General features: G+C 41.0%; 3 protein-coding genes across 3 annotated transcripts; all 3 read right to left on the minus strand.

Annotated features, from left to right (window-relative positions):
* Nucleotides 1-4,817: 4,817 nt before the first annotated feature.
* Nucleotides 4,818-5,429, minus strand: LOC139782211 (uncharacterized). The gene is made up of 2 exons (XM_071721182.1): nucleotides 5,043-5,429; nucleotides 4,818-4,937 (listed from the first exon to the last, which is right to left on the minus strand). Exons 1-2 carry the CDS (start codon nucleotides 5,427-5,429, stop codon nucleotides 4,818-4,820), a joined length of 507 nt encoding a protein of 168 aa, XP_071577283.1.
* Nucleotides 5,430-18,143: 12,714 nt separating this feature from the next.
* On the minus strand, nucleotides 18,144-18,944 carry LOC139782212 (uncharacterized). Its single transcript, XM_071721183.1, has one exon. It carries the CDS (start codon nucleotides 18,942-18,944, stop codon nucleotides 18,144-18,146), a length of 801 nt encoding a protein of 266 aa, XP_071577284.1.
* Nucleotides 18,945-24,748: 5,804 nt separating this feature from the next.
* LOC139782213 (52 kDa repressor of the inhibitor of the protein kinase-like) lies at nucleotides 24,749-25,839 on the minus strand. The gene has a single exon (XM_071721184.1). The coding sequence runs from the start codon at nucleotides 25,837-25,839 to the stop codon at nucleotides 25,057-25,059; it is 783 nt and encodes a 260-aa protein (XP_071577285.1). The 3' UTR covers nucleotides 24,749-25,056.
* Nucleotides 25,840-26,528: the final 689 nt, after the last annotated feature.

A 26,528-nucleotide genomic window follows, 5' to 3' on the forward strand; every position in this document is an offset into this window, starting at 1 on the left:
CTCCCCTCAGGGTTGCAAGGCGTTTTGAAGGGACGTTCCCAACCCTTTACAAAAAACTTACACAAAAACTCTTACTCTACCTTATCACTAGTCCTTACAAACTAATTACCCTACCTATCTGTACACACACCCAGATAGCACAAGGACGTCCATTGTATGTTCAGTGGACATCCGCTTTTGGACATTCGGACGTCCATACAAAGTCCAAATAAGGTCCGTCGGACGTTCTATGTACGTCCCATGGACGTCCATTTGTCACAACTTTGTACGTCCGCAGAATGTCCAAAACGTGCCCAATTTTGGACCTATAATGGATTGCTTTTGGACATCTTTTTTAATTGTAAATTTTAATTAAAAGTTAGCAAAGATATTATGATCGACCAAACTGGCAAATTTTATTAATCAAATAACGCTACGTTTCGACCGCAGATTTCGGTCCTTTTCAAGCGTATAGAAACCACTCACAAATATTAATTAATATCAATCAAAGAAAAATGGAGCGTTGAGCCGTAACAAAGTGTTGGTGTTCGTATATTCTATACTTAAGTAAAGAAGTAACGAATTATAATGTACATACTGTACATATACATATATTCCAACTTAATAGACTGCGCGCCGCAAATTTGTCGGACTTGAAACACAGCTATCTTGGAACATTAATACCCTTCCCTCCCCGAAATTAAATCGACACAATTTAATTATTTAAAAAACTGTAAAGAATTTATTGCGAAAAATATTACCTCAGCCAGGATTCGAACCTGGAACCTCCCTCATTCCGTGAAAGGCGTCGTACCAATTCGACTACCGAGGCATGTGGTAATATTTTAATTTCGGGGAGGGAAGGGTATTAATGTTCCAAGATAGCTGTGTTTCAAGTCCGACAAATTTGCGGCGCGTAGTCTATTAAGGAATGGAGTGGAGGGACACAACTTTCTTCTCTTTTATCACTATCATTATCTTCTATCAATCTATCTTATCATTATAGACGACCATTGCATATCATCAGAATAGACAGAGAAAGGAGCGTAAGCGCAATAACCTGCTCTCGTTTATTAATTGATAATAGTCTTCGATCCGTAACGATGTCCTGGCGACTATCTTTCATAACCACTTGGAGTGACGTCCACTGGAGCCCGTGAGAACGAGACAGCTGAAAGAACGACGAATGAAAACTTTTCCGTCAATTCTGGAACGATGAATCCGTTTTCACTAACCGCACATATAAAGCATCCATCATCTTGGTTTATGACGATCCCTGAGTAGCGTTGTGACCGGACGTCACTTTATGGGCACGCGGACCAAGCGATAAATCAACTTTTCAGCCAGATTTGTCCTTCAAACGGTCGCCACTCGGTTTGACCTCATTCTACCGAGAAGGTAATTATCGGAATCACGGTACGACGTTGTAACAAAACTTCAATTCTCTCTTATTTTCAGGTTCTCAACGCTGGATGGATCACCGCCCCGCTGCTGCCGCTGCCACTGGACCTCGCTGGACAACGATGGACACCCCTGTCGTCGGAACGGGTAAGTAGAAAATGAGTGTGCTCAACTAATCGACCGCCTTCCCTTTCAGCTTCTCGCCCCGGATGGATTTCAACTGCCGCTGACTGTCCCAGATCCTCGCATTATCGCATACTGGAACGCCGCTGGACTACACTGAATCGATGCCGTGGGACAAGGTATGTAGCAGGTAAGTAATTCAAATTAACTTGACACTGCGTATATTAACAAACGATTGATTTATTTCAGATCGTCGTGGTTGATTACAAAATCTCCGCACTGTATGCGCTTCACGCTGACACATTCGTCGAACGTCGTTACAATTGGTAATTAATTACCGCTCGCTATTGTAAAACGAGTTATGTTTAACGCGATGGTACGCGGGAGTGCTCGGTTGTAATATACCGCTGCGCTAAACTACGCGCCGAGTTCTTATACGAGAGAATCTTAGTACGTGTTACCGCGACCACGATATCCGAGCGACTGCCTCGAGTCCCCGGGCTCTCGCGGCGTCCCCACTTCGGGACCGTCGATCCCACTCTCGGTATTTCTACGCCGCAGTACTTTTCCGCGCCAGATGTTCCGAACTTTCTCTTTTCTTGTGCTGTTTTCGCATTCCCTGTCGCCCGTGGTTCTCACCCCTGGGCTCCCGCACGTCCGCACGCATCTGTCTGGGGAGTCTCGTGCCCCGGGCCCCCGGTTCCCGTGGTTCGCGACCACTCCGCCGAGTGGTTTTGTCGACCTCGGGGATCTCTTCCGGCGCCTCCCCCGATACCTCTCCGTCCCCTCTTTCGCTCCGGAGACTCTCGGTTTCCGAGTTCCGGGTGCCATTGTTTGTCCCCGGTATCTCGGCCCCCGAACGTCAGAACGTGCTTCCGCCGATGTCGCGGTGCCCCTGAGGGGTCCCTGGGTGCGTTCCGCCGATCGGTTCCTCGACTCGACTATCGTGCCCCGATTCGCGGGGGACGCGGTGTGTCCCCGCTATCTCCGCCCCCGGTGACCTCAGCGCGTCGCGGATCGGGTGGTTCGCTTCCGGGTCGCCCCTTTGGCCGGTTCCGATAGCCGCCCCTCGTCTCGTCACCTCGCGCCTCCGTTCGCGGGGTACCTCGCGTGACCCCGCTACCTCCGCGCTCGGGATTCGGATCTCGCTGTGGATCGCGTCAACGGTCTCGGTCGGCGTGCCCCGATTCGCTCCGCGTGTGTTTTTGCCCGCGCTGGCCCCCTTGGCTCGCTCTCGGGGGTCATCCTGGCGCGGTACCGCTATATCGCGGGCCCCTTGTCGGATTCGCGCTACGACCGGTGGCATCTCCCCTTTTCGTGCCTCCCGATATGTCCCCATCGCCGTTTTGCTCGTTCCGCCTTCCGCGGCTCGTCCGTGTGGGTCATTTTGACCCCGGTCCCCTCCGCTGGTTCTACGGCTGTCTTCTCAAGAAAACGCTAGCCATATGGGCTCTTCGGACTCGCGTATCCGGCGCTCTTAATCTGTATGCTCTAGCCTGCTACTTATTGTGTGTTCCGGAGCCGCTGTTACCTCCGGCGTGTTCCCGGCGCCTCGGCTAAGCGAACGGTTGCAGCGTCAGACCACCTTAATTCCTTAATAGACTAAGTTGAAATATATGTATATGTACACTATGTACATTATAATTCGTTACTTCTTTACTTAAGTATAGAATATACGAACACCAACACCTTGTTACGGCTCAACGCTCCATTTTTCTTCGATTGATTTGTAATCTTGTGAGCCTTACTATTATATTAATTAATATATTAATAAAACGTAGCGTTTTTTTATCAATAAAATTTGCCAGTTGGGTCGATCATAATACCTTTGCTAATTGTTAATTGTTCACTGGCGATTCAAGTTCTCTGTTTTTCGTTTCTAATTAAAAGTATTTAAAAAACATAATTATTTGATTTTTGTTTAGTCATTTATCTGTATTTTATAAAAAATATTTTTTGTTGGAATTATATTTCTAGAAATCCTAGGCTATTACAAAAAATATTTTTCATAAAATACAGATAATAAACGACTGTAAACAAAAATCAAATAATTGTGTTTTTTATCGCTAAGTGTTGAATATACAATAGTTCATAAAAAATGTGATCTTTTGATGTTAACTAATATTTTATTAATTGGATGCTACACAATAAGCTTTGGTAACTAAACAGTCTATTATAAAACTATACTATATAGTGACATTAGACAATATATATGTATATTAAAAACAATAAATAATTAAAAGGCATAAAAATAAGATCCAAGTGTGAACATAAATTAGACATTCACAGGATGTTTCAAATAAGACATCCGTTTCATTACCAACAACGGACATCCCTTGAATGTCCATTTTATGTCCATGGACGTGCGGACATAAATTGGACTTACAACTTCTCGGGACGTGCTATCTGGGCACACACGCTCGCAATTTCCCTAACCTATGGACTTCCGTTTCCGTTTACAAATGTCTTCTCACTCATGCCTTTTCTCTCACTCACTCTCTCTCTTCCTCCCCCTCCCTCCTTTCCCTCCCTCTCTCCATCTCCCTCTTCCCCCCTCACCTCCTCTAACCTCCTCAACCAAATCTCCTTCTCCTCAAATCTCATCCCCCAACACCTCTCCAACCATTTCCTGCCACGATCTCCCTTCCCCCCAATCTGCACATTCCTCCCACACATGTTCCCACGTCTCGTCCCCACCTCCACATACCCTGCATTTTTTTTCCTCTGCCACCCAATATTTCCCTCCCCTCATACCGCCCCCCAGTCTATACCTGGCCACCCTTTGCCACCTACTTTCCCCCCAGCTTTTTTTTAAATACCCCGGCACCCCCTCTCCCTTTACCTAGCCATACCACCTATTAAATTTTGCTTCCCCTATCTCCTTCCACCTCTCCTCTCTTTGCCTCTGCCTTTCTCTCTCATACACGTCTTCCTCTCTCCACTTCCCTTCCTCCCTTAATTCCTCCACCTCCTCTATCTTCCATCCCCTGCTCTCCGTCTCTTCTTTTCTCTCTTCCTCCCAACCCCTTAGACTCGCCCCTCTTTTCGCCCTTCTCCTCATTTCCTCCCAGCACTTCCTCGCCAGCTCCCCTCCTTTTCCCTCCTCCAGTTTGTTCTCATACCCCCATGCTCCCATAACTGCCCTTCCTCTTAGTTTCTCCCTTTGCATCTCCTCCCTAATCATATACCCAGGTGTGCACCTTTCCACTCCCAATACTCATTTTAAATACCTTTCCTGTAACCTCTCTATTTCCCCTCTTTCCCTCCACCCCCATATTTCAACTCCGTAACTTATCACCGACCATATCAATTTATCAAATAACCATAGTCTCCTGCTCCAATCTTCCCCAAACCTCCTCTTTCCAATCCCCCATACATGTCCTAGTAACGCCGCTCCTCTCCTTACCCTCTCTCTTACGTGTTCGTCCTGCCTCCTATTATATTTTATTACATAACCCAAATAGCAGAATTTCCTCACCTCCTCAATTACCCTACCCCTCCATCTTTTTTCACCTTCCCCCCTTTTTATATCGCATTACTTTTGTTTTTCCACTATTCAATACCAGTCCCCTTCTGTCCAAATACTCCTCTAATTTTCCCACCATTCCCTTCATATCTTCTTCACTCTCCGCCAACATCGCTATATCGGCCGCATACGTCAACGTATATAACTTCCTCCCTCTCAACCTATTTCCACCCCACCCCTCTCTTCTCAGCTCGTCATCAATATCCGCCAACAGCCTTCCTGTCCAGAATTTCTCTCCCAGCTTCTCTTCCACCCTCACTCTGTATACCGTCTCCTCCAACAGCTCCTTACATCTCTTCACTAAACCCTCCCTCACTCCTCTTTTCCTCATCGCTTCCACCAGTAACCCCTTGTCCACCGAGTCAAAAGCTGCCTTCAAATCCACGAACAACACCACCATCTTTTTCGTCTTCCCATTTACCTGCCTATTTATTAAATAATTCAACACATAGATGTTGTCCGTGGTCCCTACCCCTCTCTTAAACCCTGTCTGACTCGGTGTGTAGCAAGCCCTTCCCTTCTACCTCCTTCCTCAGCCTTTCGGCCAAAACGGCAGCGTACCCCTTGTACGCCGTTTGTGCTAAAGTCACCCCTCTGTAGTCCCCCACTTTCTCCCCCTCCCCCTTCTTTCCTATGGGCACTATAATTCCCTCCCTCCAATCCTCCGGCCAACCTTCTCCTTTCCACACTCTATTACACACCTCCCACAACCATTCCTTCACCACCTCCCCTCCAAACTTCCATACCTCATTTGGAATTCCATCACTTCCCATCGCTTTTCCCTCCCTAAGCTTTCCCACCACTTCCCACACCTCCTCTCTCCTTATTTCCTCCTCTTCCAACTCCCCCTCTCTTCTTGCTCCCATCCTCACCCTCCCTTCCACTCCTCCCAACAAATCTCTAAAATACATATCCCATTCTTGCATACGAATTCCCTCGTTCACCCTCCTCCTCCTCTTCCTCTCCCTGTTTACCACCTTCCATACCTGCCCCTCTGTCCTAATCTCCTTTACCTCCGCTTCCCATTTCTCCACTTCCCTTCTTCTCTTCTCCTCACATAGCTTCTTGTTCAGTATCGCTGTTTTTTCTCTCTATAACTGTCCCCATTCCCCCCTTCCCTTCTCCATTTCCTTAGCATGAGCCCAACCTTTCTCTTCCCTTCCTTACATTCCTCATCCCACCAGTCCCTCTCTCCGCCCTTCTTTCCCTTCCCATTCACTTCCCTTAATACCTTCCCTATCCTCCCTTTCAGCCCCTGCCACTCCTTTTCCACTCCCCCTCCCTGAAATTGCTTATCCCCCACTAAATCCTTAAATTTTTTCCTGCCCTCCTCCGACCAATCTCCTTTCCCACTTTCTCCCTTCGCCCCCTTCCTTTTACCCGAATCGTCCTCCACTCCCTTCTACCCACGCCGTCACTGGCTGGTGGTCTGAGTTGACTTTCGCTTCCACCACTACCCTTTCTATCTTCTCCTTTGTCTTCCTGTCCCCCAACACGTAGTCAATCACCGACTCCCCTCTCCCCCCTGTATATGTCCATTCTCCCTCCTCATCTCTTCTAATTCCCCCGTTAAAAATCGCCTACCCATGCTTTTCCAAAAACCTACATAGCTTTCTTCCCTTCCCGTTTACCGTTTACCTTGCCATCTTTTGTTCTTCTTTCCCCTTCCCCCTTTTCTTCCTCTCCCTCTTCTACGAAACCTTCCTCCTTCCGCGTCCTTGCGTCAAAATTCCCCCCTATCAGCACCCTCACTCCCGTCTCTATCTCCTCCACCCATTCCTTTAGCTCTTCCAGTTTCCCATCCATATCCTTATTTATATACACTCCTACTATCCTCAACCACTCGTCCCCTAACATTACCTTATCGATATCATCCCTTCTTTATCTTTTTTCGTCCTCCCTTTTTCCATTTTAACGCCTACCCTCACCCCCTACTATCATTCCTCCTACCGCCCTTCCCTTCCGATTCTTCCTCCCTGCTTTTTGCACTTCCCATACGTAACCTCTCCTTTATCTTTTCCCATCCATTTCCATCCACCCACGTCTCACATAACACCATTACATCCCATTCCTCCAGTCTCTTCCAGAACTCCTTATCTTTATTTGTTAACCCCGCCACATTCCAAAAAGCCACCTTGTATATTCTCCTTCCCTCCTCTCTCTCTCTCTCTCTCCGCTCTCTTCCTCCTCCCCCTCCTCCCCCTTCTACTCTCCAAATTTTTTCTCTAATTCCTCCCTCTTCTCCTTCTCTTTTTCTACTCTTCTTTCATCTACCCTACCCGTTCCCTCTCCCTCTTCTACTCCCTGCTTTTGTCCTTCATCTCTCTTGCCTTCTTCCTCTTTCCCTTGCCCTGCCTCCCAACACCTCCCTCTACTATCCCTGAGCACATCTCTTACCTCATCCCACTCCCTCTCTATCCATACCTTTCCCTGCCCTATCCGTACCCGTTTACCCTCTCCTCTTGCCTTCCATGCAATTTGATTTATCCTCCATTTTATCCTCCTTTCTTCCCATGTCAAATCTTCCTCTATCCAAGTACTTTCATCTCTCAATTTCCACTTATTTCTCATTATTCTTGACTTTTCTTCCTCACTTAATACTCTTACCACTGCTATACCTCCCTTCTCTCTCTTTCCCGCATCTATTTTTCTAATTTCCTCTATCTTAACCTCCACTTCTATCTTTTTCATCACCTCCTCTATTCCCCCCTTTATTCCTCCCGCATCCTCTTTTACTCCCTTTATCAAAATGTTTCTCTTCCTTTCTCCCGTCTCCTTCACTTCACACCTCCTTTCCAGCCTTTCCACCCTCTCCTTCCAATCAGACTCACCCTCCCCTCCTTCCTTCTCCCTCCTCCGCTTCCTTCTGCACCTTTTCCTCCAGCGTGACCTCCCTCCTTTAACTCCATCTTCATCCCCTCCAATTTTCGTTCCAAATCTTCTATTCTATTCTTAAACTCCTCTCTCTCCCTGCTCCATTTCTCCTCTCTCTCCCTTAACTCGTTCCTTATCTTCTCCACTTCTTCCACCATTGCCTCCCTCTGTCCCTTCGCTACCTCTCTTAATTCCTCTCTCACCCCCCTTAACCCCTCCCTCAGCTCCTCTCCTAATTATCTCAGGAACCCTTTCACATCCATATCTCCCCCCCCCTGGTGGCGTTCTCTCAACCTTCCTGCTTTTCTTAAAAAAGTCCTCGCTCCTTTTTCCTTTCTCAACCGCTCCTTCTTCCTTCTCCATTGTATCCCTTTTTCTGTTGAAAAGCTCGTCTATATTCCCCGTACTACCGCGTCTCTCTTTCCCTAATTTATCCGCGAACTGTGCCATCTCCTCTCCTCCTACTCTATGGCCGTACTGCTTCCCCGCGCTATTCCCGAACTCCCCAGAATTCCCTAGCTCTTTACCCTAGCGCTCTATACTCTTCCCCTTCTACGTCTGCCTCTCTAACCTCAACCTTCTTGTTTCTCCTCTGCCTCCACGGGCTCTCTCTCTGAACCCTCCGCGCTTCCTCCACTCTCACACCTTCCCTCTCACTCTCTGATCTCTCCCCTCGCTCGTCACACTCTCTCTCTCACTCTACCTCTCACACTCGCACTCCGCTTTTCACACACAAAATACGTCTACTCACACCTAACCAACCGGAAACGGAAGTCTATAAATAAATAAACATACCTTATAATTTAAACTTTAAACTACTGAAAATAATATAATCATATATGAACTTATATATGGTCAAGATTATATATGATCAGATCACAATATTGTATCTCAATCCGATAGATGGCATTCGATGGGATCTGTTTCTCATATTTAAAATTTGACAAACAGTGTTATAAGAACGGTATCAAAAGACACGACACTGTCTCGCGCTATAGAGCGGCACAATTTTTGTATCAGTTGTATCGTGGAGTCCACTCTTATAATAAAGTGGCATACGTAAAAAATAATACTTGAAAATAACAAATTTCTGAAACTTATTTAAATATTAGATTTTTCGCCCGCGCTTCGCGCGGGCTCAAAATCTGTTCCCCTCTCCCCAAACTTACCCATTAATTAGGAGCACCAATAGAACCCCATGAAACCTCCAATTTTCAACCCCATAGTAGCCATACCCATAAAATTAGTAATCTTTTGGTACCAGTTTCATCAAGATCATCAACAAAAAATTAGAAAAATTTTGGCACCGGTTTCCAGAAAATCGGTAACCAAAAACTGTACACGTCATGGCGCTCCCCGGACCAAATCCAAACTTATATATGAAATAGGGGTAGAAAAGACTGAAGAATATAATAAAATTAGAAATAGCCCAATATTACAAAATGTGCAAAAGTTAGAGTAACCACGGGCATTTCTAAAAAAATTCAAATTTTTTTTTAAAAAGAACCCCTTTACCGATTATCGCCAAATTCAATACCAACCTTCCTTGAATAATACTCTATCGATTAAAAAAAAACAGCCCGATATATCAATATTTGCGGAAATTAGAGCAACCACGGACATCAAATCCACATATACACACACACACACACATGACACACACACATACGGACATTTTTTAAATGCAATATTTCGACGTTTTAGAACACTCTGAACATATTAGCATCAAAAACTCAAAACCAAACTTTTCTTTGGTTTCTTCTACCCCTATTTCATATATAATTTATTTAAATTTGGTTGATTAGACCCAACTTTATACGCAATCAAAGGTTCATATACGAAATTTATGAAAACAAAGCTTCCTCTATGAGGAAGCAAAACCGGTTTCCAAAAAATCGGTAACAAAAAACTATACACATCATGGCACTCCCCGGAAAATTCTACCCCTATTTCATACACTTTTGGTAAAAATTCGGTCCACTAACAAATAAGTAGTTCGCGCATCGCGCAAATTAGTGACGCGCATGACTGGCACAGACCGAAAGTCAATAAGATAATGAAATAAAAAGAAAATAAAACAAAGAGATGAAGAGATGGAAAGACGTAGATTTTTTGACATATAAATTTGATATTTAAAATACATACCTTTTCTCTCTCTCTCTCTCTCTCTCTCCCCCTCTCTTCCCCTTCCCCTTTCTGTCTTTTTCTTGCGATTTGTCTTTGATCAATTGCATAAAAAACTGTATCCTTTCTGACAAGGGAACGGTCGGAAGTGTCCCTACCCGATTTGGATGCGCTTTGGATATGTTGTTGAGCATTAAAAATACAGACTCGTATTTTTTTTTTGCGGCGTATCTTGACGTTTAGGGGTTGAAAAAACCCTTAAAAAATAACGACCGATTTGGATGCGCTTTGGATATGTTGTCGAGCTTCAAAAAACATTAGACACGGGTTTTTTTTGCTGCTTATCTCGACGTTTAGGGGTTGAAACAACCCCTAAAAAATAACGACCGATTTGGATGCGCTTTGGATATGTTGTCGAGCATCAAAAAACATTAGACACGGGTTTTTTTTTTGCTGGTTATCTCGACGTTTAGGGGTTGAAACAACCCCTAAAAAATAACGGATTTTATAGTTTTTAGCGAATATCTTCGAAAATATAAGGCGTATGAAAAAAAGTTTGGTACAAAAGGTTTATGGCTTTTTGTGCTCTTTACAATGGCGTAATCAGATTTTTCAAATTTGTCACATTTTTTAATTTAACCCCACTCCCACCTATTATTTTTGCCAAATATAACAATTTTTCCAACGCAAATTTAAGAGCGTCAAATGCCAAATACATCCATGTGTATTTTTATTATGATACCATTATTAGATTTTTGGCAAGACGAGATGATATGTGGTATAGGCGTCGCTCTGTAGGTAGGAGTTGCGTTATTTCTGTTCAGTTGCGCCGTACGCTTAAAAATTTCCATTTCAACTCCGGGATGACCGAAAGCGCTGATGCAAAGGCCAGCGCAAGGCACTGACAGCGAGAGGTTAACGCTATTTCGAGAGTCCTAGACTAGCAACGGAATGTCGACTCCGACATTATAAATACCGCCGAATTGTAAGATCGGGCGGGCAGTCGCAAATCATAATCTGAACGAACACGTGCGTCACATTAACCGCTACAATAATATACTATCCCGGTTACGGCACAACAAAATCAACAACCAAATTCACGCATTTGAATATCATTTGCTTGTGTCATAATTCCGAAAAGCAAGCATTTCAGATCATAAGTCTAAAGTGTAAAAAACTGTGTTGTACGCTGTCGTTTTGTGAACATGTAAGTGCATTTTTATTGTTAACTTTTATTGTTTTCTTACGCTTGTTACTTTTTTCTTTGATATTGAATATTTAATATAATTTTTTATTCAGCTCTTACTCAATTCTTTGCCAGTTTTGCCAGTGACTATATAATCTTTTGAGAGAGATGCACTTGGACACGGTGCATTTGGACACCGTTCATTTGGACACGATCATTTGGACACAATCAATTAGACACCGGTGGTATTTATAATATCGGAGTCTACATTTCGTTGCTAGCTCAGGGACTTTCTCGCTCCCTCGAACGCTCTCGAGATAGCGTTAACCTCTCCGCCCAGTTTGATCGATCGTCCGATGCAATCGTCAGGTCTTTTGGCGGAATTCAGAAATGACTTTAATCGCTAGGGTCGTATTACATTAATGAATAATTATACCGTTGTGCGCTCACAACAATTTACTTCGACGCGTATTTATAACACTGTTTTGCGCACGCGCCATTTGAACTTCGGATGACGTGATATCTTTTCCTCTGCTTGGACTTTCATCGCATATTATGTCGTAGTATATAGCAATGGAAATTTTTAAGCGTACGGCGCAACTGAACAGAAATAACGCAACACCTACCTACAGCGCGACGCCTATACCACATATCATCTTGTCTTGCCAAAAATCTAATAATGGTATCATAATAAAAATACACATGGATGTATTTGGCATTTGACGCTCTTAAATTTGCGTTGAAAAAATTGTTATATTTGGCAAAAATAATAGGTGGGAGTGGGGTTAAATTAAAAAATGTGACAAATTTGAAAAATCTGATTACGCCATTGTAAAGAGCACAAAAAGCCATAAACCTTTTGTACCAAACTTTTTTTCATACGCCTTATATTTTCGAAGATATTCGCTAAAAACTATAAAATCCGTTATTTTTTAGGGGTTGTTTCAACCCCTAAACGTCGAGATAAGCAGCAAAAAAACCCGTGTCTAATGTTTTTTGATGCTCGACAACATATCCAAAGCGCATCTAAATCGGTCGTTATTTTTTAGGGGTTTTTTCAACCCCTAAACGTCGAGATACGCCGCAAAAAAAAATACGAGTCTGTTTTTTTTTATGCTCAACAACATATCCAAAGCGCATCCAAATCGGGTAGGGACACTTCCGACCGTTCCCTTGTGAGTATGCTAACTCTTGACACACAAAATACAATCGCTCGCGACAGTTACGAATTGAAGTGACTGGTTTATCAATTGACATATAATATGTGAAAGCAGCAACTTATCCTATCTATATAACATATTTCATTTAAAACTGATCGACCTATGAACAATATCATTTGTTAAATTTATATTTATTTTTATGAAAAAGATTTATTTATTATTAATTTTATTACATTTATTTACTATTAATTATATTTTATTTTATATATATAATTATTTTATTTAAAAAATATAAATATTATTGAAAGCAATTTTTTTTACACCCACGAAATATACGTTTTGCAAGATTAAATAAAACTCAATTAATTAATTAATATTTATAATTATAATTTTTGTAATTGGAAAATTTCTGATACCGGTTTCCAAAAAGATCGGTAACGAAAAATTATACACTTTATAGCAACCCCCGGGAAATTCTACCCCTGTTTCATATACAATTCTTTGAGATTCGGTCAGAAAAATTGGAAAAATTAAAAAAACCGGTTGCCAGAAAATCGGTAACGAAAAACTATACACTTTATGGCACTCCCCGGGAAATTCTACCCCTACTTCATATACTTTTGGTAAAAATTCGGTCCACTAACGAATAAGTAGTTCGCGGTCAGACAGACATACAGACAGAGACGACGGTACTTATATATATAGATATAAGACATTATAACAGATATTTTTGATATGTCCTTACATAATCTTATATAATCATATATGACCATATAAGATCTTATCAGGCCAAAATTCATATATGAACATATAATTATTCGAGTTGGTAATTATTTATGCAAGTCTGCAAATAACTTCAACAAAAATTTTTTATGTAATCTATAAGCTATTAAATAATAATCAAATTGAAAATTTTTTCACTTTTGTTTATCCATCATTTATAAGCTTACAATGTATGTACAAAATAACTTATATTTCTGTGATTGTCTTTTGTATTTTAAATATAATTGATGAAAATGCTTTTATAAAACAAATAACTAACATTTTTTGTTCATAAAAAAATACTTGTCTTCTGCAAATTATATCTTTATCATAATTTATTTTTATATAATTATATCAAAGATATTTAATTGAATATCTTTAGTTTGCTATATGTATAAATAAATTCGCATTAGACGAATATCTATCATCGAACATTTAATTTATTATAGTTAAACATGGCCAGATATCGTCAGACCTGAACAGTTTTCAATCAAGCACAACCACAGTTCGACTTATATCTGTACAGATATGATCAGATGTAATGTATTTTAGATCGCATTCGAGTATAGATACCTATGGTTATATCTAAAGACCCGGGAAAAAAAGATGATATATAATTATATATTAATATATATGATTATATGTGATTATATGTATGAAATTTGGTTCTTTATATAAAATTATATATGGGTCCATATATCATTATATATGGGCATATATAATTCCAAATATAACTAGATATGAACAATAGATCATATATGCACTTATGTATGGATACATACAAGATTCATATGAAAGTATATATAACCCTATATGATTATATATAATTTCATGTAGCATTATATATAAAAAGCAAAATTTCCGTACTTATATATGATATCATATATGATTATATATAATTATACAGGCGATTAAAATATATTTAAATATATATAAATGTTTCATATACAATTTGACATGATTATATATGAGTTCATATAATTTATATATAAATTATATATAAAAAGCATTTTTCCATATAGATTATATATTATTATATATAATCATATATAAACTTTAAATTCGGATTATCCAATAGATGGCATTCGATAGGATTCGTTTCTCGTATTTAAAATTTGACGAACAGTGGTATAAAAACGGTATCAAGAGACACGGCATTGTCTCACATCAAGCAGTGCCAAGTCATAATACATGGAATAAATCATTTTACTTTTAATTCTACAGCTTTTGAAAAAATATACATCTTAATTTATCAATGCTTTATTATCGAAGTTAACACAGCAGCGGAGAAGGTGCTAGCAAGAAAGAAGGGAAAGCTATATGTTTTCTTTGCAGATGTGAAGGCGGCTTTCGACAAGGTAGATAGGGAGCTGCTATGGAAGAACATGAAAGAACAAGGAATTGATGAAAGACTAATAAAAAGGTTAAAAGATATACATAAGGAGACTACGACTAGAGTGATAGCAGGGAACAAGGTAACGGAAAGATTCTGGACAGAGAGGGGACTAAGACAAGGCTGCCCCCTAAGCCCACTGCTCTTTATATTATATTTGGCAGATGTTGAGGAATTTCTGAAGAAGAGACAAGTTGGAGGAGTTGTAATCGGCAGAATGAAAATATTTACACTCGCATATGCAGACGACCTGGCAATGATGGCGGAGTCGGAGAAGGACATGAGGAGAATGTTGAAAGCTCTGGAAAAATACCTCGAAGGAAAGAGACTAACCCTAAATGCGGGTAAGTCTAAGATACTAGTTTTCTGCAAAAAGGAAAGAAGTCAAGAAAGAAAGTGGAAATGGGAGAATGAAGAACTAGAAGAAGTAAGAGAATTTAAGTACTTGGGTTTCACGTTTAAGAAGAATAACAAGGACGATGCACATATAAGGGACGTAGTTAAAAGAGCAGCAGCAGCCATGGCACAGATATGGGGAATAGGAGAGAGGAAATTTGGAGGAGACTTTGACAGAAGAATTATGATGTTCAATGTTATGGTGAAAAGTATCATGTTGTACGGAGTAGAAGTATGGGGATGGAGAGAATGGAAAGAAATCGAGGCACTACAAGAAAGGTACATAAGATGGATTCTCGGATTGGACAGGTGTACTCCAGGATACATAGTTAGAGAGGAGACAGCCATAGAGAAGATAAGCCTAGAAGCGGGAGGGAGAGCGATGAGGTACCAAGACAGAATAAAGAACGAGTCAGAGAACGTGATACTAAAAGAGTGCAGAAGAGAAATGGATAAGATAGAGTGGGAAAGTACAAACTGGGGCAAAAGTATGAAAGAACTATATGAAGCAGGAGGAACGAGCCGGTGGGAAAGAGAAGCTAAGGAAGACAAGGGAATGAATACAGTGGAAGAATGGATGGAAAAGTATAGAGGAAAGCAGCTGGAGGAAAGGGAAAATAAAATAGAAGAGTCAGCAAAAGAATACAAAAAGTGGAGGGGAGCAGGAAGAGCGAAATACTTGGGCCAAAAAGGAAAAGGAAAAAGACTGAAGACCCTAGCCAGATTCAGATGCTGCAACGAATGGAGAGGAGATAAGTATTGGGAGGAGGACAGTAAAAGAGAATGTAGATTATGTGGAGAGAAAGAGGAAACCTGGAAACATATTCTTACGGAATGTATAGAAACCAAAGAAATGGGTATACCAGAATTAACAATAATGTCGGAAGGAGGAGAAGGAGTGGAATGGATGCTAAAAATCACCGGAATGAGGAGGGAGAGAGAACTGCAGTCGCACAAAGACCAGGCTCGTACAGATGGACACATGTAAAGGGTTGGGTACGTCCCTACAAAACGCCATGTATCCCGAGAAGGGAATCATTATCCAAATAAAAAAAAAATTATCGAAGTTAACAGTTCTTTTTTAATATATATTGACTATATACGGTCATATATGATTATATATATTTACATATATATAATATCATTATATATGTTCATATACGATTATATATGATTATATCTAATTATATATGATCATATATAGAGACAAAATTCATATATAATTGCATCATATATAATCATATATATTTATATATAATTCCCAGGTAGCACATATTAGTTTCATATACGTTTTTTGAACGTATACATAGTTTCATAACCGTAAAGAACCATTAAGAAACGTTTGAACAAAAATGTTTTTGAAACCATGATTTAAGAAACGTATTTTTTACGTTTCTACAGTTAACAAAAATACCTATTTGTTAAATTTTTCCTTTCAAAATTATAATTTGCTTTATCTATATATATATATAATAGCTTTAATAGCCTTTTTTAAAACATTTAAATTTATATTGCACTAATTATTATTGCACAAAATAAATCATTTTATCCATGCACATATATCCACTTATTTACTAAAATTAATTTTGTCCTACCGGTCTTAATCTATTTGTCATCGAACAAATCTGAGCTTAGAAAACTTCCAACAGTTGCAAAATAAACGTTCTGCTGAACGTGGCCATTGAAAGAACATTTATACGTGTGTTCCGTTTTGAAGAACTTCCTGAACTGGTGCACATCAGTAATGCAATTAAGTTAGAGTGAGACAAGTATAATTTTGTTTCACTTTAACTTATTGCACGAATGCGCACCAGTTCAGGAATTTCTTCAAAAAAGAATAGACGTCATAGATGGTATCTATACTATTATATAAAATTCTTACGGGTGGTGTATGTTTGTGCGTTTTTAACTTAAAAACTATTGGACCGAATTTTTACCACAAGTATATAAAATAGGGGTAGAATTTTCCGGAAAGTGCTATAGAGTGTGTAGTTTTTCGTTATCTATTTTCTGGAAACCGATTTTTTAAATTCTTACGGGTGATGAAATTAAAAAAATTAAAAAAATCAGTTTCCAGAAAATAGATAACGAAAAACTATACACTCTATAGCACTCCACGGAAAATTCTACCTCTATTTTATATAATTTGAATACAAATTCGGTCTATCTATACTATTATATAAAATCCTTACGGGTGGTGTATGTTTGTGCGTTTTTAACTTAAAAACTATTGGACCGAATTTTTACCACAAGTATATAAAATAGGGGTAGAATTTTCCGGAAAGTGCTATAGAGTGTGTAGTTTTTTGTTACTGATTTTCTGGAAACTGATTTTTTTAATTTTTTTAATTCTTACGGGTGGTGTATGTTTGTGCGTTTTTAACTTAAAAACTATTAAACCGAATTTGTATTAAAACCATATAAAATAGGGGTAAAATTTTCCGGGGAGTGCTATAGAGTGTGTAGTTTTTCGTTACCGATTTTTTGGAAACCGATTTTTTTAATTCTTCTAATTTTTCTGGAAATAATTGACCAAATCTCAAATAAGTATAGATCAAACAGGGGTAGAATTTTCCGGGGAGTGCTATAAAGTGTATAATTTTTCGTTACCGATTTTTTTGGAAGCCGGTACCGAAATTTTTTCAATTTTTTGGGAATTAATTGACCGAATCTTAAAAAATTGTATATGAAATAGGGATAGAATTTTACGGGGAGGGAGAGAGGGAGGGAGGGAGAGAGAGAGAGAGAGAGAGAGAGAGAGAAAGAGAGAGAGGGGGGGAGAGAGAGAGAGAGAGAGAGGGAGGAGAGAGAGAGGGGGGGGAGAGAGAGAGAGAGAGAGGGAGGAGAGAGAGAGGGGGGGGGAGAGAGAGAGAGAGAGAGAGAGAGAGAGAGAGAGAGAGAGGAGAGAGAGAGAGAGAGAGAGAGAGAGAGAGAGAGAGAGAGAGAGAGAGAGAGAGAGAGGAGAGAGAGAGAGAGAGAGAGAGAGAGAGAGAGAGAGAGAGGAGAGAGAGAGAGAGAGAGAGAGAGAGAGAGAGAGAGAGAGAGAGAGAGAGAGAGAGAGAGAGAGAGAGAGAGAGAGAGAGAGAGAGAGAGAGAGAGAGAGAGAGATATCTACTTCAGGGGGTTTTTTTCAATTCCTCCTCGGGTGAGGGGGGTAAGGTGCCTTATACGCAACGGTAATTGGCACAATATCATTAGTCCTTGATATGCGACAGCACACTAGATAACTTTGTCTATCTTCCTAAAAAATGTCTTAAAAATTATATACAATATGTCAAATCTTTTTGATCTGATCAATCGGATGATGTCTATTTCCTCGTAGAAATCCACTGCTCTAAGTTCCAAGTCCAGAGCAACTCTTAAATCGTCATATTTATGGCACTGCAGTAACACATGATTCAGATCCTCCCTCTCGTGTCCACACAAACATCTCTCACTCTCTGTATAACCCTTCCTCCTCAGAGAAACACCAAGATTGAAATGATTCGCCCTAATCCTATTTATCAAAGTCACGAAATATCTTTCGAGGTTAATACCCCAGAACCAAGGTTTAACAGTGCCGCGATCATAAAAGTTGTGAAAATAAAAGATGCCCTTATGCGCAGAATCCTGTGTTATCGACTGTTGAGTCGCATCCCAAGACTCTTCCCGAATGCGTCTCATAAAGTCCCCTACTGGGATTTCAATGGAAGGGTCCGCCTCCTCTTCAGCCGCTTTCTTGGCCAAGCGATCCGCTAACTCATTGTCCTCGATCCCGACGTGGGCAGGAATCCAAACCAGTACCACCCTCTTTCCATGTACCTTTTCAAGCTCATATATTATTATTCTGGCCTCCGTGATGTATCGATTCTTGTGTACGTTTAGATGATTATTGTGGATAGATACAAGGACCGATTTACAGTCGGACAGAATGACAATGTCACGGTCTCTTGATTGACTCTGTATCCGCATAAGTGGTAGTGTGGATTTCACAGCGAAAGCTTCCGCAGTGTATGACGTGCATAAGTATGGCAGGCTCATTTTGTAGGCAAGATCATCATCATATATGACCACACTAGCGCCCGTGGATCGTTTTTTCTCACCGTATGAACTATCCGTATATATAATTTCTGGTGTGGGTCCCAGATCGTACGACTCAATAATATCCTGGATGAGACGACCATCAGGACATGTGCGACTTTTTCTGGTTCTGCCAATGTCTAGGTCCACCGGGACAAAACTGTGGGCCCCGAATGACCCATGGAATATCTCGTACTTTCTCGCAGCTCCAATTCCCGCTCTGAAAGTTCTTGTCCTTTTCCAGATTTCGGTGAGAAGAGAAAATCTGTACATAGGCTGAACAAATCGTGCGTAACTCTCACAGTCCGCTAAGCGATGGAACTTATTATATAGTCCATTGTGGTTATATGTCATAATTTTATTTACGAAATTACAGCCCAGCATAAAAGCGCGATCTCTCAGTAATCTCACCTTGGCCTCGGCTATTATTACGTTATTTGGAGTGCTGTTTCTATAGCCGAGTGCTGTACGAACTCCAAGGTATTGAGCCCTCTCCAACTTCAGCTGGGTCGTAGCATCTCTGGGAAAATACACAAAAATACCATAATCCGTTATAGACCTGACGAGACTCTTATATAACATGAGAGCCGTATTGACCTCCAAGCCTCTAGACACACCGCACAAGTATCGAATTATCGAGTTCGCCTTGGATACCTTAGATCTGACTGCCTAGACCTGACGGTCAAATTTGAGCCTATTATCGAGCCAGATGCCCAGGAATTTCGCTCCGTTACTATTATAAACATTGTAGTCACCAACCCGAATAAATAGCTCCCTGTCCACATGGCCGCTCCTGGAGAACTCCACGAGAACCGTCTTTTTAGGTTCGAGATCAAGTCCGATTTTCCTTAGTCTTTCGGCTATTATGTTCACAGCCTGTTGAAGGAGTATCCTGTTTCTTCTACGATTCGGACCAAAGACGTATAGTCCAACGTCGTCAGCGAATTCAACGGCCTCAACGCCCTCGGGAAGGTCGGCACACAGTCCCTGGGTATAGAGAAAATACAATGCCGGGCTAAGAACAGCGCCCTGCGGGAGCCCCTTGAAAATTAAACGATCCACAAATTCCTGAGAATTAATTCTGAATCGCGCCTTTCTACGGTATAGCCAATTACCAACGAATCTGATTATACCCGTGGGGCAATTAAGCGCTATAAGTGTTTCCAGCATAGTGGGGTAATCGACGCTGTCGTACGCAGACGCCACGTCGAGGAAGGCCGCCAACGTATATTCCCCCGCACACAGGGACGACTTGATGTCCGCAACAATCCTTGCCAAATTGTCAGTGCAAGACTTGCCCCTTCTAAATCCGCTCTGCGACGGGCTGAACTTGTCCTCCTTCTCGGCCCACCAGATCAGTCTCTCATTAATCATGCGTTCCATTAGTTTCCCGATGCATGATGACAGCGATATAGGGCGGACCTTCTCCCTACCAACCTTATCTATAAAAATTACCTGATAATCTTGCCAATCAGACGGTAAAAGTCCCGTCTTCCAAACAATATTGAAGAGTTCTAGCAGGCACCTTCTTCCAGAATCCAACAGGGTCCTGATCATTTTATACTCCATGCCATCGAGGCCAGGGGCCGAGTCTCTCCTAATCATTCCGATCGCTCTATCCAGTTCTGACCGGCTGAACGGGGCCTCCAGCTCGTCATCCTCGTTACCATCTGGGGCCGTGATTGGTTCGGTACCAACAAATGGAGGAGCCAGGTTATCAATTGAACTTCTGATCTCATCTTCTCTGTTCTTGGTAGTCCAAGTATTCCATTGGACATTTTTTCCAGAGTTCTTTAGAATACGCATGATTTTCCATACGTACCCTAGGCTCGTAAATCTATTAATGTCCTTACAAAAGTTTTCGAAACTCGCTCTTTTCTTTTCTCTAATGGTACGTTTGGCTAGAGCGCCCTTTCTCTTGTATTCCACCCACGCTTGTAGACTCTTGCTTCTCCTAAACTCGGCAAAAGCCTCTTTTCTACTGCGAATCGCAGATTCGCATTCCGTGTCCCACCATTTGTGAGATCTCTTGTGTATAATAGGGATATCTCCCCGCGCTGGGACTGGCGATATCTTGCGTCTGCCTGATGCGGTTTCGACCGATCTCCTGAGAATATCCACAAATTGGCGATAATACCCTTCAAAGTCGTTCTTGAAGGATTCGATGTTCGGTAATAGGGAGGAGGTAATCTCCCTTTCAGCCACTTCGCCAAATTCGGACCAGACGGTTCTCTTAGATGTGATCCTGTTTGACAATTTCCTATATGTCAGCACCGGGTTGTCGAAGCAAAAAGAGACCGGGTAGTGATCGCTGTCCCACGTTTCCTCCATCTGTCGGTACGTAATACGGTCGATAACGCCTCTCGTACTAAACATGAGGTCTATATTAGAATCCCGCTGACCGCGTAAGCCAGCACGAGAAATGGTATCCGTATTTATACAGAAATATTCCTCATCCGTCATAGTCTCATGCAGTCGGTCGCCATCGTCCGTAGTGGAGTGGCAGTTCCATACAATATTGTGGGCGTTGAAATCTCCTAAAATGATAGAGTCAATTGATTTGTCGCTAATAATGTTAATTATGGCATTAAGGTCACGTCTCGTTATTGATCCGCGGGGATGTCTATAGATAGCCAGCACGTTCACGTTTTTGTGTAAGTTCTTCGTTTTTATACCCACCACATCGTACCCCGCCGGAATGTTATTTAAGGTGAGAACGTCAAATTGAATTTGTTTGCGAACTGAGATTGAAACACCGCCACTACGAAGCAGATTCGCACCATGCACAAACTTAAAGCCGGAAAAGTCGACATGCACTTTATCAGTGCATCTTGTCTCTGTAAGCACCACCATATCGAAGTCCATAACTCTCCTGGTGAGTTCATCCTTACTGGTTTGATATCCTCGGCAGTTCCAGAGCAGGAGATTGAATTATGCTACAGAAGGAAAGTACATTCTCTCACCTCCGTCCCGTCGGGCTCCACCTTTTGGCCCCTCTTCTTTCCGTCGCCGGGAGTCACTGGAATTCATCATGGCATTCATTAAAAATTCTCTAACTTCTGGAGTTCTGCGTAGAATTTGCAGAACAATGTCCAACGTATCTCTAATATGACGATCATGCATGCGGAGAGAATCCCCTCGCGTTTCTACCGCCTCTTCGCGGATAAATTCTGACCAAGCGGCTCCATTTCGAGAGGCAGATAAAGCAATACCTCTCTGTTCATTGGTGATTACGCCCGCTCGTGTGTCGAATTGCTTGTAGTGATCCCTCACCACATTAGCATATTGTACCTGTGTATTTCTAGATTTCCTGTTTCCATGCTGTAAGAAGTTATGCTCCCTTTCCACGCTTGATCTCCTGGGCGTCAGATCCCGCCGTCCTACACTTTCCCCACTGTCCGTTTCTCCATGAGATTTGTCCTTGGAGGATGCTGGCAGGGACGGCCAGTCGTCCGGACTCAGAAACCTACCGTATGCTCTGGGCGGATCTGCGTTGTCGCCCTCAACAATCCGTTGTGCGCTATGATAAAAAATATTTTTATAAGCCATCACAACATTAATATTTTTATTTTTCTCGTAAGCCGGGCAACTTTTAAAAGGTAGATCTGTGTGGCCCTCCACAGTTATAGCAATTCACAGGCCTATCACATTGGCCATGGGATTTATCCCCGCATATAATACAGCGAGTGTCACTTTTGCATGCAGCTTTAGTGTGACCAAATCTAAAGCAATTATAGCATTGTTTAGCTTGAGGAACATATGGTCTTACCCTCAATCCCACGCCGTTAATGAAGATCTTTAAGTCTTGGACCTTCTTACCCTTCCTAGTGATAATAATATTGTCTGTAGGTATTACAGAGGACTTCTTGGTCGTAGGGTCCCATTTTCATCGGTACATACGTTCAAACTTCAAGATATTAGATTTGTCCTGAATTACCGACCATAGGTCGGTGATCGACGATGGCCAGTCCGCAATTACGCCTTTGCAGATTACAGATCGTTGTTCTAAATGAGCTTTAATTTTAACCGGCTCACCAAGCCTATCAATAATGTCCAATGCCCGATTAGCATCCGAGAAGTTTTTAAAAGTAGCCTCAGCCGAGAAATGATTGAGCATATCTACCGATGTGGGGAAGATGCGATGTTCCACCAGAATTGACCAAATTTTTACATGGTTCCTACCTTTTCTCGTGGTCGTTTGGTCGGGGGAAATCTTTGCTTCACCTTTGAAATCGTCCTCGAATCTTGAAATACGTTGCGCGTCATGCGTTGTATTACTAGGGTCACATTTCTCCAAAGCAGAGCCGTTAACTACAAAGGCCTCCTTGTCAAATGGTTCAATCAAAATATTAGCGTTCGTATCACGCACGTCAACACTGCTCTTCACGTGATCCACACCGGGCGGCGGACAATCTTTCTTACTATAATTATTGCCACCGTTACCACAGGGCAAGGTCATTTAATTAATATAAGGATCGCAGCACGTATCTTGCCCGGACTGAGCCGGGGGGTCGTTTTTCTCACCCATATTTATCTCACACAAGTTTTCTTCTGGAGAGAGGTTGCGTCTTCTGTTCAATTCCTCTTCCCACCGCTTTTCTGACGTGGAATTTCTTCGGTTCTTTGCCACCGTCCAGTTCATTGCATTCTCACCCGATCTAAATTCATTTGTGATCTTGTCAAAATCTTGTTCGGAAAAGCTGGTTCTCATTCTCTTGTGAACACCATGCGTGTCGTCTTCCGCGGTGTTAAGGTCATCACGCGATCGTGTCGTGTCACGTCCTAAGAGTGCCATTTGGACACTAATAAGTTTGTTAACTACTCCCCCTCCGAGAGGGGAGCGCTAATCTATAGCGAATATGTAAAGATCCCCCCTAAAGTATTTACTATGCACTCCCCGCAATGCACAACCCGTCACAATCTCGAAAAGGGCACACGGGTCGAAACGGTAAAGCACGAGCGCCACACACGTCCGTCTCGCACGGCGGTTCGAGCTGAACTCCCAGATCTACTTCATCTACTAGAAAGGTTATGTCTGCACCGTACATTCGTAACATCTCTTACGGTTACGGCAATATAATTATAATTAATATAGATAAACAGATAATAGTTATAATTTATAATACATACGATTGCATCCGTGAATCCGTGTGATTTTTCGTTTTTAATCTGACTTATGATTATGAGGCTTATCTCAATCTGACAGAGCAGTTTTAGTGGGAACACGTGAATTCAGCGAATTTTCAATACAATATATCAATAACAATGAGTATGAAGATCAAGTTCCACTTGGCAAAAATTGCGAGCATAGGCCGTATCCGTATCGCCGTATGCCACAATGTCAATATTGTCAATATCCAATCGTATTCGGTATTCGGTATTGATGACTTCGACACTTCGTCAAATCGACCAATGCGATTATATATGCACAAACTCTGAACTTGTGCTGCACGTATTGACGTATTACGAGTTTCCGAGTTTGGCTGATAGCAGAGAACGAGACGTAAGTGTCGTAGTCGTGGACGTAGGGCAAGGGCGTCCACAGGATTTTTTCCAGGGGGAGGCATGATTCAAAATGTTACTTCTAGATTTAGAATACTTATAATTTATTTCATTTCTTAACTTTTTTTACATATGACTTCAATCATTTTTATTTTTTCAATTTTGGTCAAACAAAAAAACTAATCTTCTATCATCTTGACCTTTGTCTATCACTTGGGTGATAAAGCTTTCTTCGTTATTTTCAATCCTTTGCCTATGGACGCTTAACATACAAGGACCACTGAGTCTTGATTCAGACATTGTTGAGCTTAACACGCCGTAAGGTACTAAATAATCTCTCTATTGTTGCTGTCGTAACAGGCAACGATAGCGATTTTAAAAGCACAGCTTGAATAATTGCAGGCACAAATTTGGCAGCAGTAAGCATATCGTCCAGAGTAGATATTTCAGAGTCATTTATTATTTTATGCCATACAAGACCTTTATTAAGTAAGTCACCACTCTCATCAATCTCTAATAACAACTGCTTGCTCTGCTCACGGGTCATGGTTTTGAAAGTGGAAGGTTACAATCAGAAAAGATTGAAAATACTTGAATTTTCTTCAGAAAATCTAATACTTAACGAACTTATAAGCGAATCTATATACGGTAAAAACAGACTTAGTTTATAGTATTCTTTGGGATCTTCTATGGAATAGTTCGCTCTTTTAGTTTGTCTTGAGACAATCCGTGGTATTTTAATCTCAACACCAATCGAGCGGCTGAACTTTTCGCATTCTATAAAAATACTGTTAAATTCATTCCGTTCTTTATGAAGTATAGAGATTAAACGTTTTATATGATTTTGACATTCAAGCAAATTTATTTGTTTATTTTGTAGTAATACAGAAATAGGTCCTAATATTTCAGAATATTTTGATATTATAAATAGACATAATAGAAATATTGGACTAGTTGCAACACAATATAAACAATTAGCTTTTTGCTTTCCACTAGTGGACCCTTCAGAAATTTCAAGCAATTTTTCCAATATTGTTCCGAAATGTTTTTTAAATAAGTCAATAGATTTGTGCTTCTTGGACCAGCGTGTTTCGCAAAGCATAGGAATTGAAGGAACCAGTTGTCTTCGAATATTACTTTCCCTAAAAAATTTTATTATTTCTTTTATTGTACCTATAGTATTCCTAACTTCGCCTAATTTATTTAAATCATGGACAACCAAGTTCAATCTGTGTGACGAGCAATGGACATAATGAATATTCGGGTACTTTCGTTGTATTATACTCTTCACGCCATTCTCTTTTCCCGCCATTGCAGAGCATCCATCATATCCCTGGCCTACACAATATGCCATGTTTAACTTTAAGCTTTGGCACTTCGCCAAAATAGCATCGGAAATAGAATGAACATCAAATTTTTTTGCCCGGGTCAATGCTTAATTTTTGCTGATTCCAGGGGGGGGGGCAAATGCCCCGTCTTGCCCCCCCCCCCCCTGTGGACGCCCTTGACGTAGAGTAAGACAGAGAAAAACGTAGTCGTAAGGCCTATTGCCTACAATAGCAAAAAAAGGCACAGTTCCTTTAAGAAAAAATATGTAATTTGCAACACGCATCTGCATACTTTTTCTTAAAAGTAACTATGTCTTTTTTTTCATACCAATTGATTCGTCTCATTATTCTGTGCATAAAAGTATTAAGGTAACATTACCGAAAACTTAATGTTTTACAATATATTTTGTATTTTATGTCAAAATACTAGAACTTTCAAGCCTTATAATTTTAAAAGTTCTTAATGAAAAAATACTTTATTATAGTGTTTTGAAAAGCTTTCGAGATTAGCTACAAGAATATGCATTGAAAAATAGGGGTTTCTATTTAAAAAATTAAAGATGTCGTTCACGTGAGCTTTAAACGACCATCCAAGATCAAACCAATGACACCATTGATATTTCGCGTGTTCTAAAATATAATTTATAAAATAATATTCAGACATGTGATAAGGTATAATTTAAAAAATATATTAATTGTTACTTTACCTGTGGAA

The sequence above is a fragment of the Temnothorax nylanderi genome, unplaced genomic scaffold (assembly GCF_030848795.1).
Source record: "Temnothorax nylanderi isolate EJ_2023f unplaced genomic scaffold, tnyl_v1.0 TNYL_tig0395_pilon, whole genome shotgun sequence".
Lineage (NCBI taxonomy): Eukaryota > Metazoa > Arthropoda > Insecta > Hymenoptera > Formicidae > Temnothorax > Temnothorax nylanderi.

What these genes read in the sequence shown, in the direction of transcription:
- LOC139782211 (XM_071721182.1), bottom strand. Translation starts at nt 5,429, where the DNA reads ATGGTGGTGTTGTTCGTGGATTTGAAGGCAGCTTTTGACTCGGTGGAC. An exon ending in TGAATAGTGGAAAAACAAAA is followed by an intron (nt 4,938 to 5,042) that starts GTAATGCGATAT and finishes AAAATATAATAG; the next exon opens with GAGGCAGGACGAACACGTAA.
- LOC139782212 (XM_071721183.1), bottom strand. Translation starts at nt 18,944, where the DNA reads ATGAGCCTGCCATACTTATGCACGTCATACACTGCGGAAGCTTTCGCT.
- LOC139782213 (XM_071721184.1), bottom strand. Translation starts at nt 25,839, where the DNA reads ATGGCATATTGTGTAGGCCAGGGATATGATGGATGCTCTGCAATGGCG.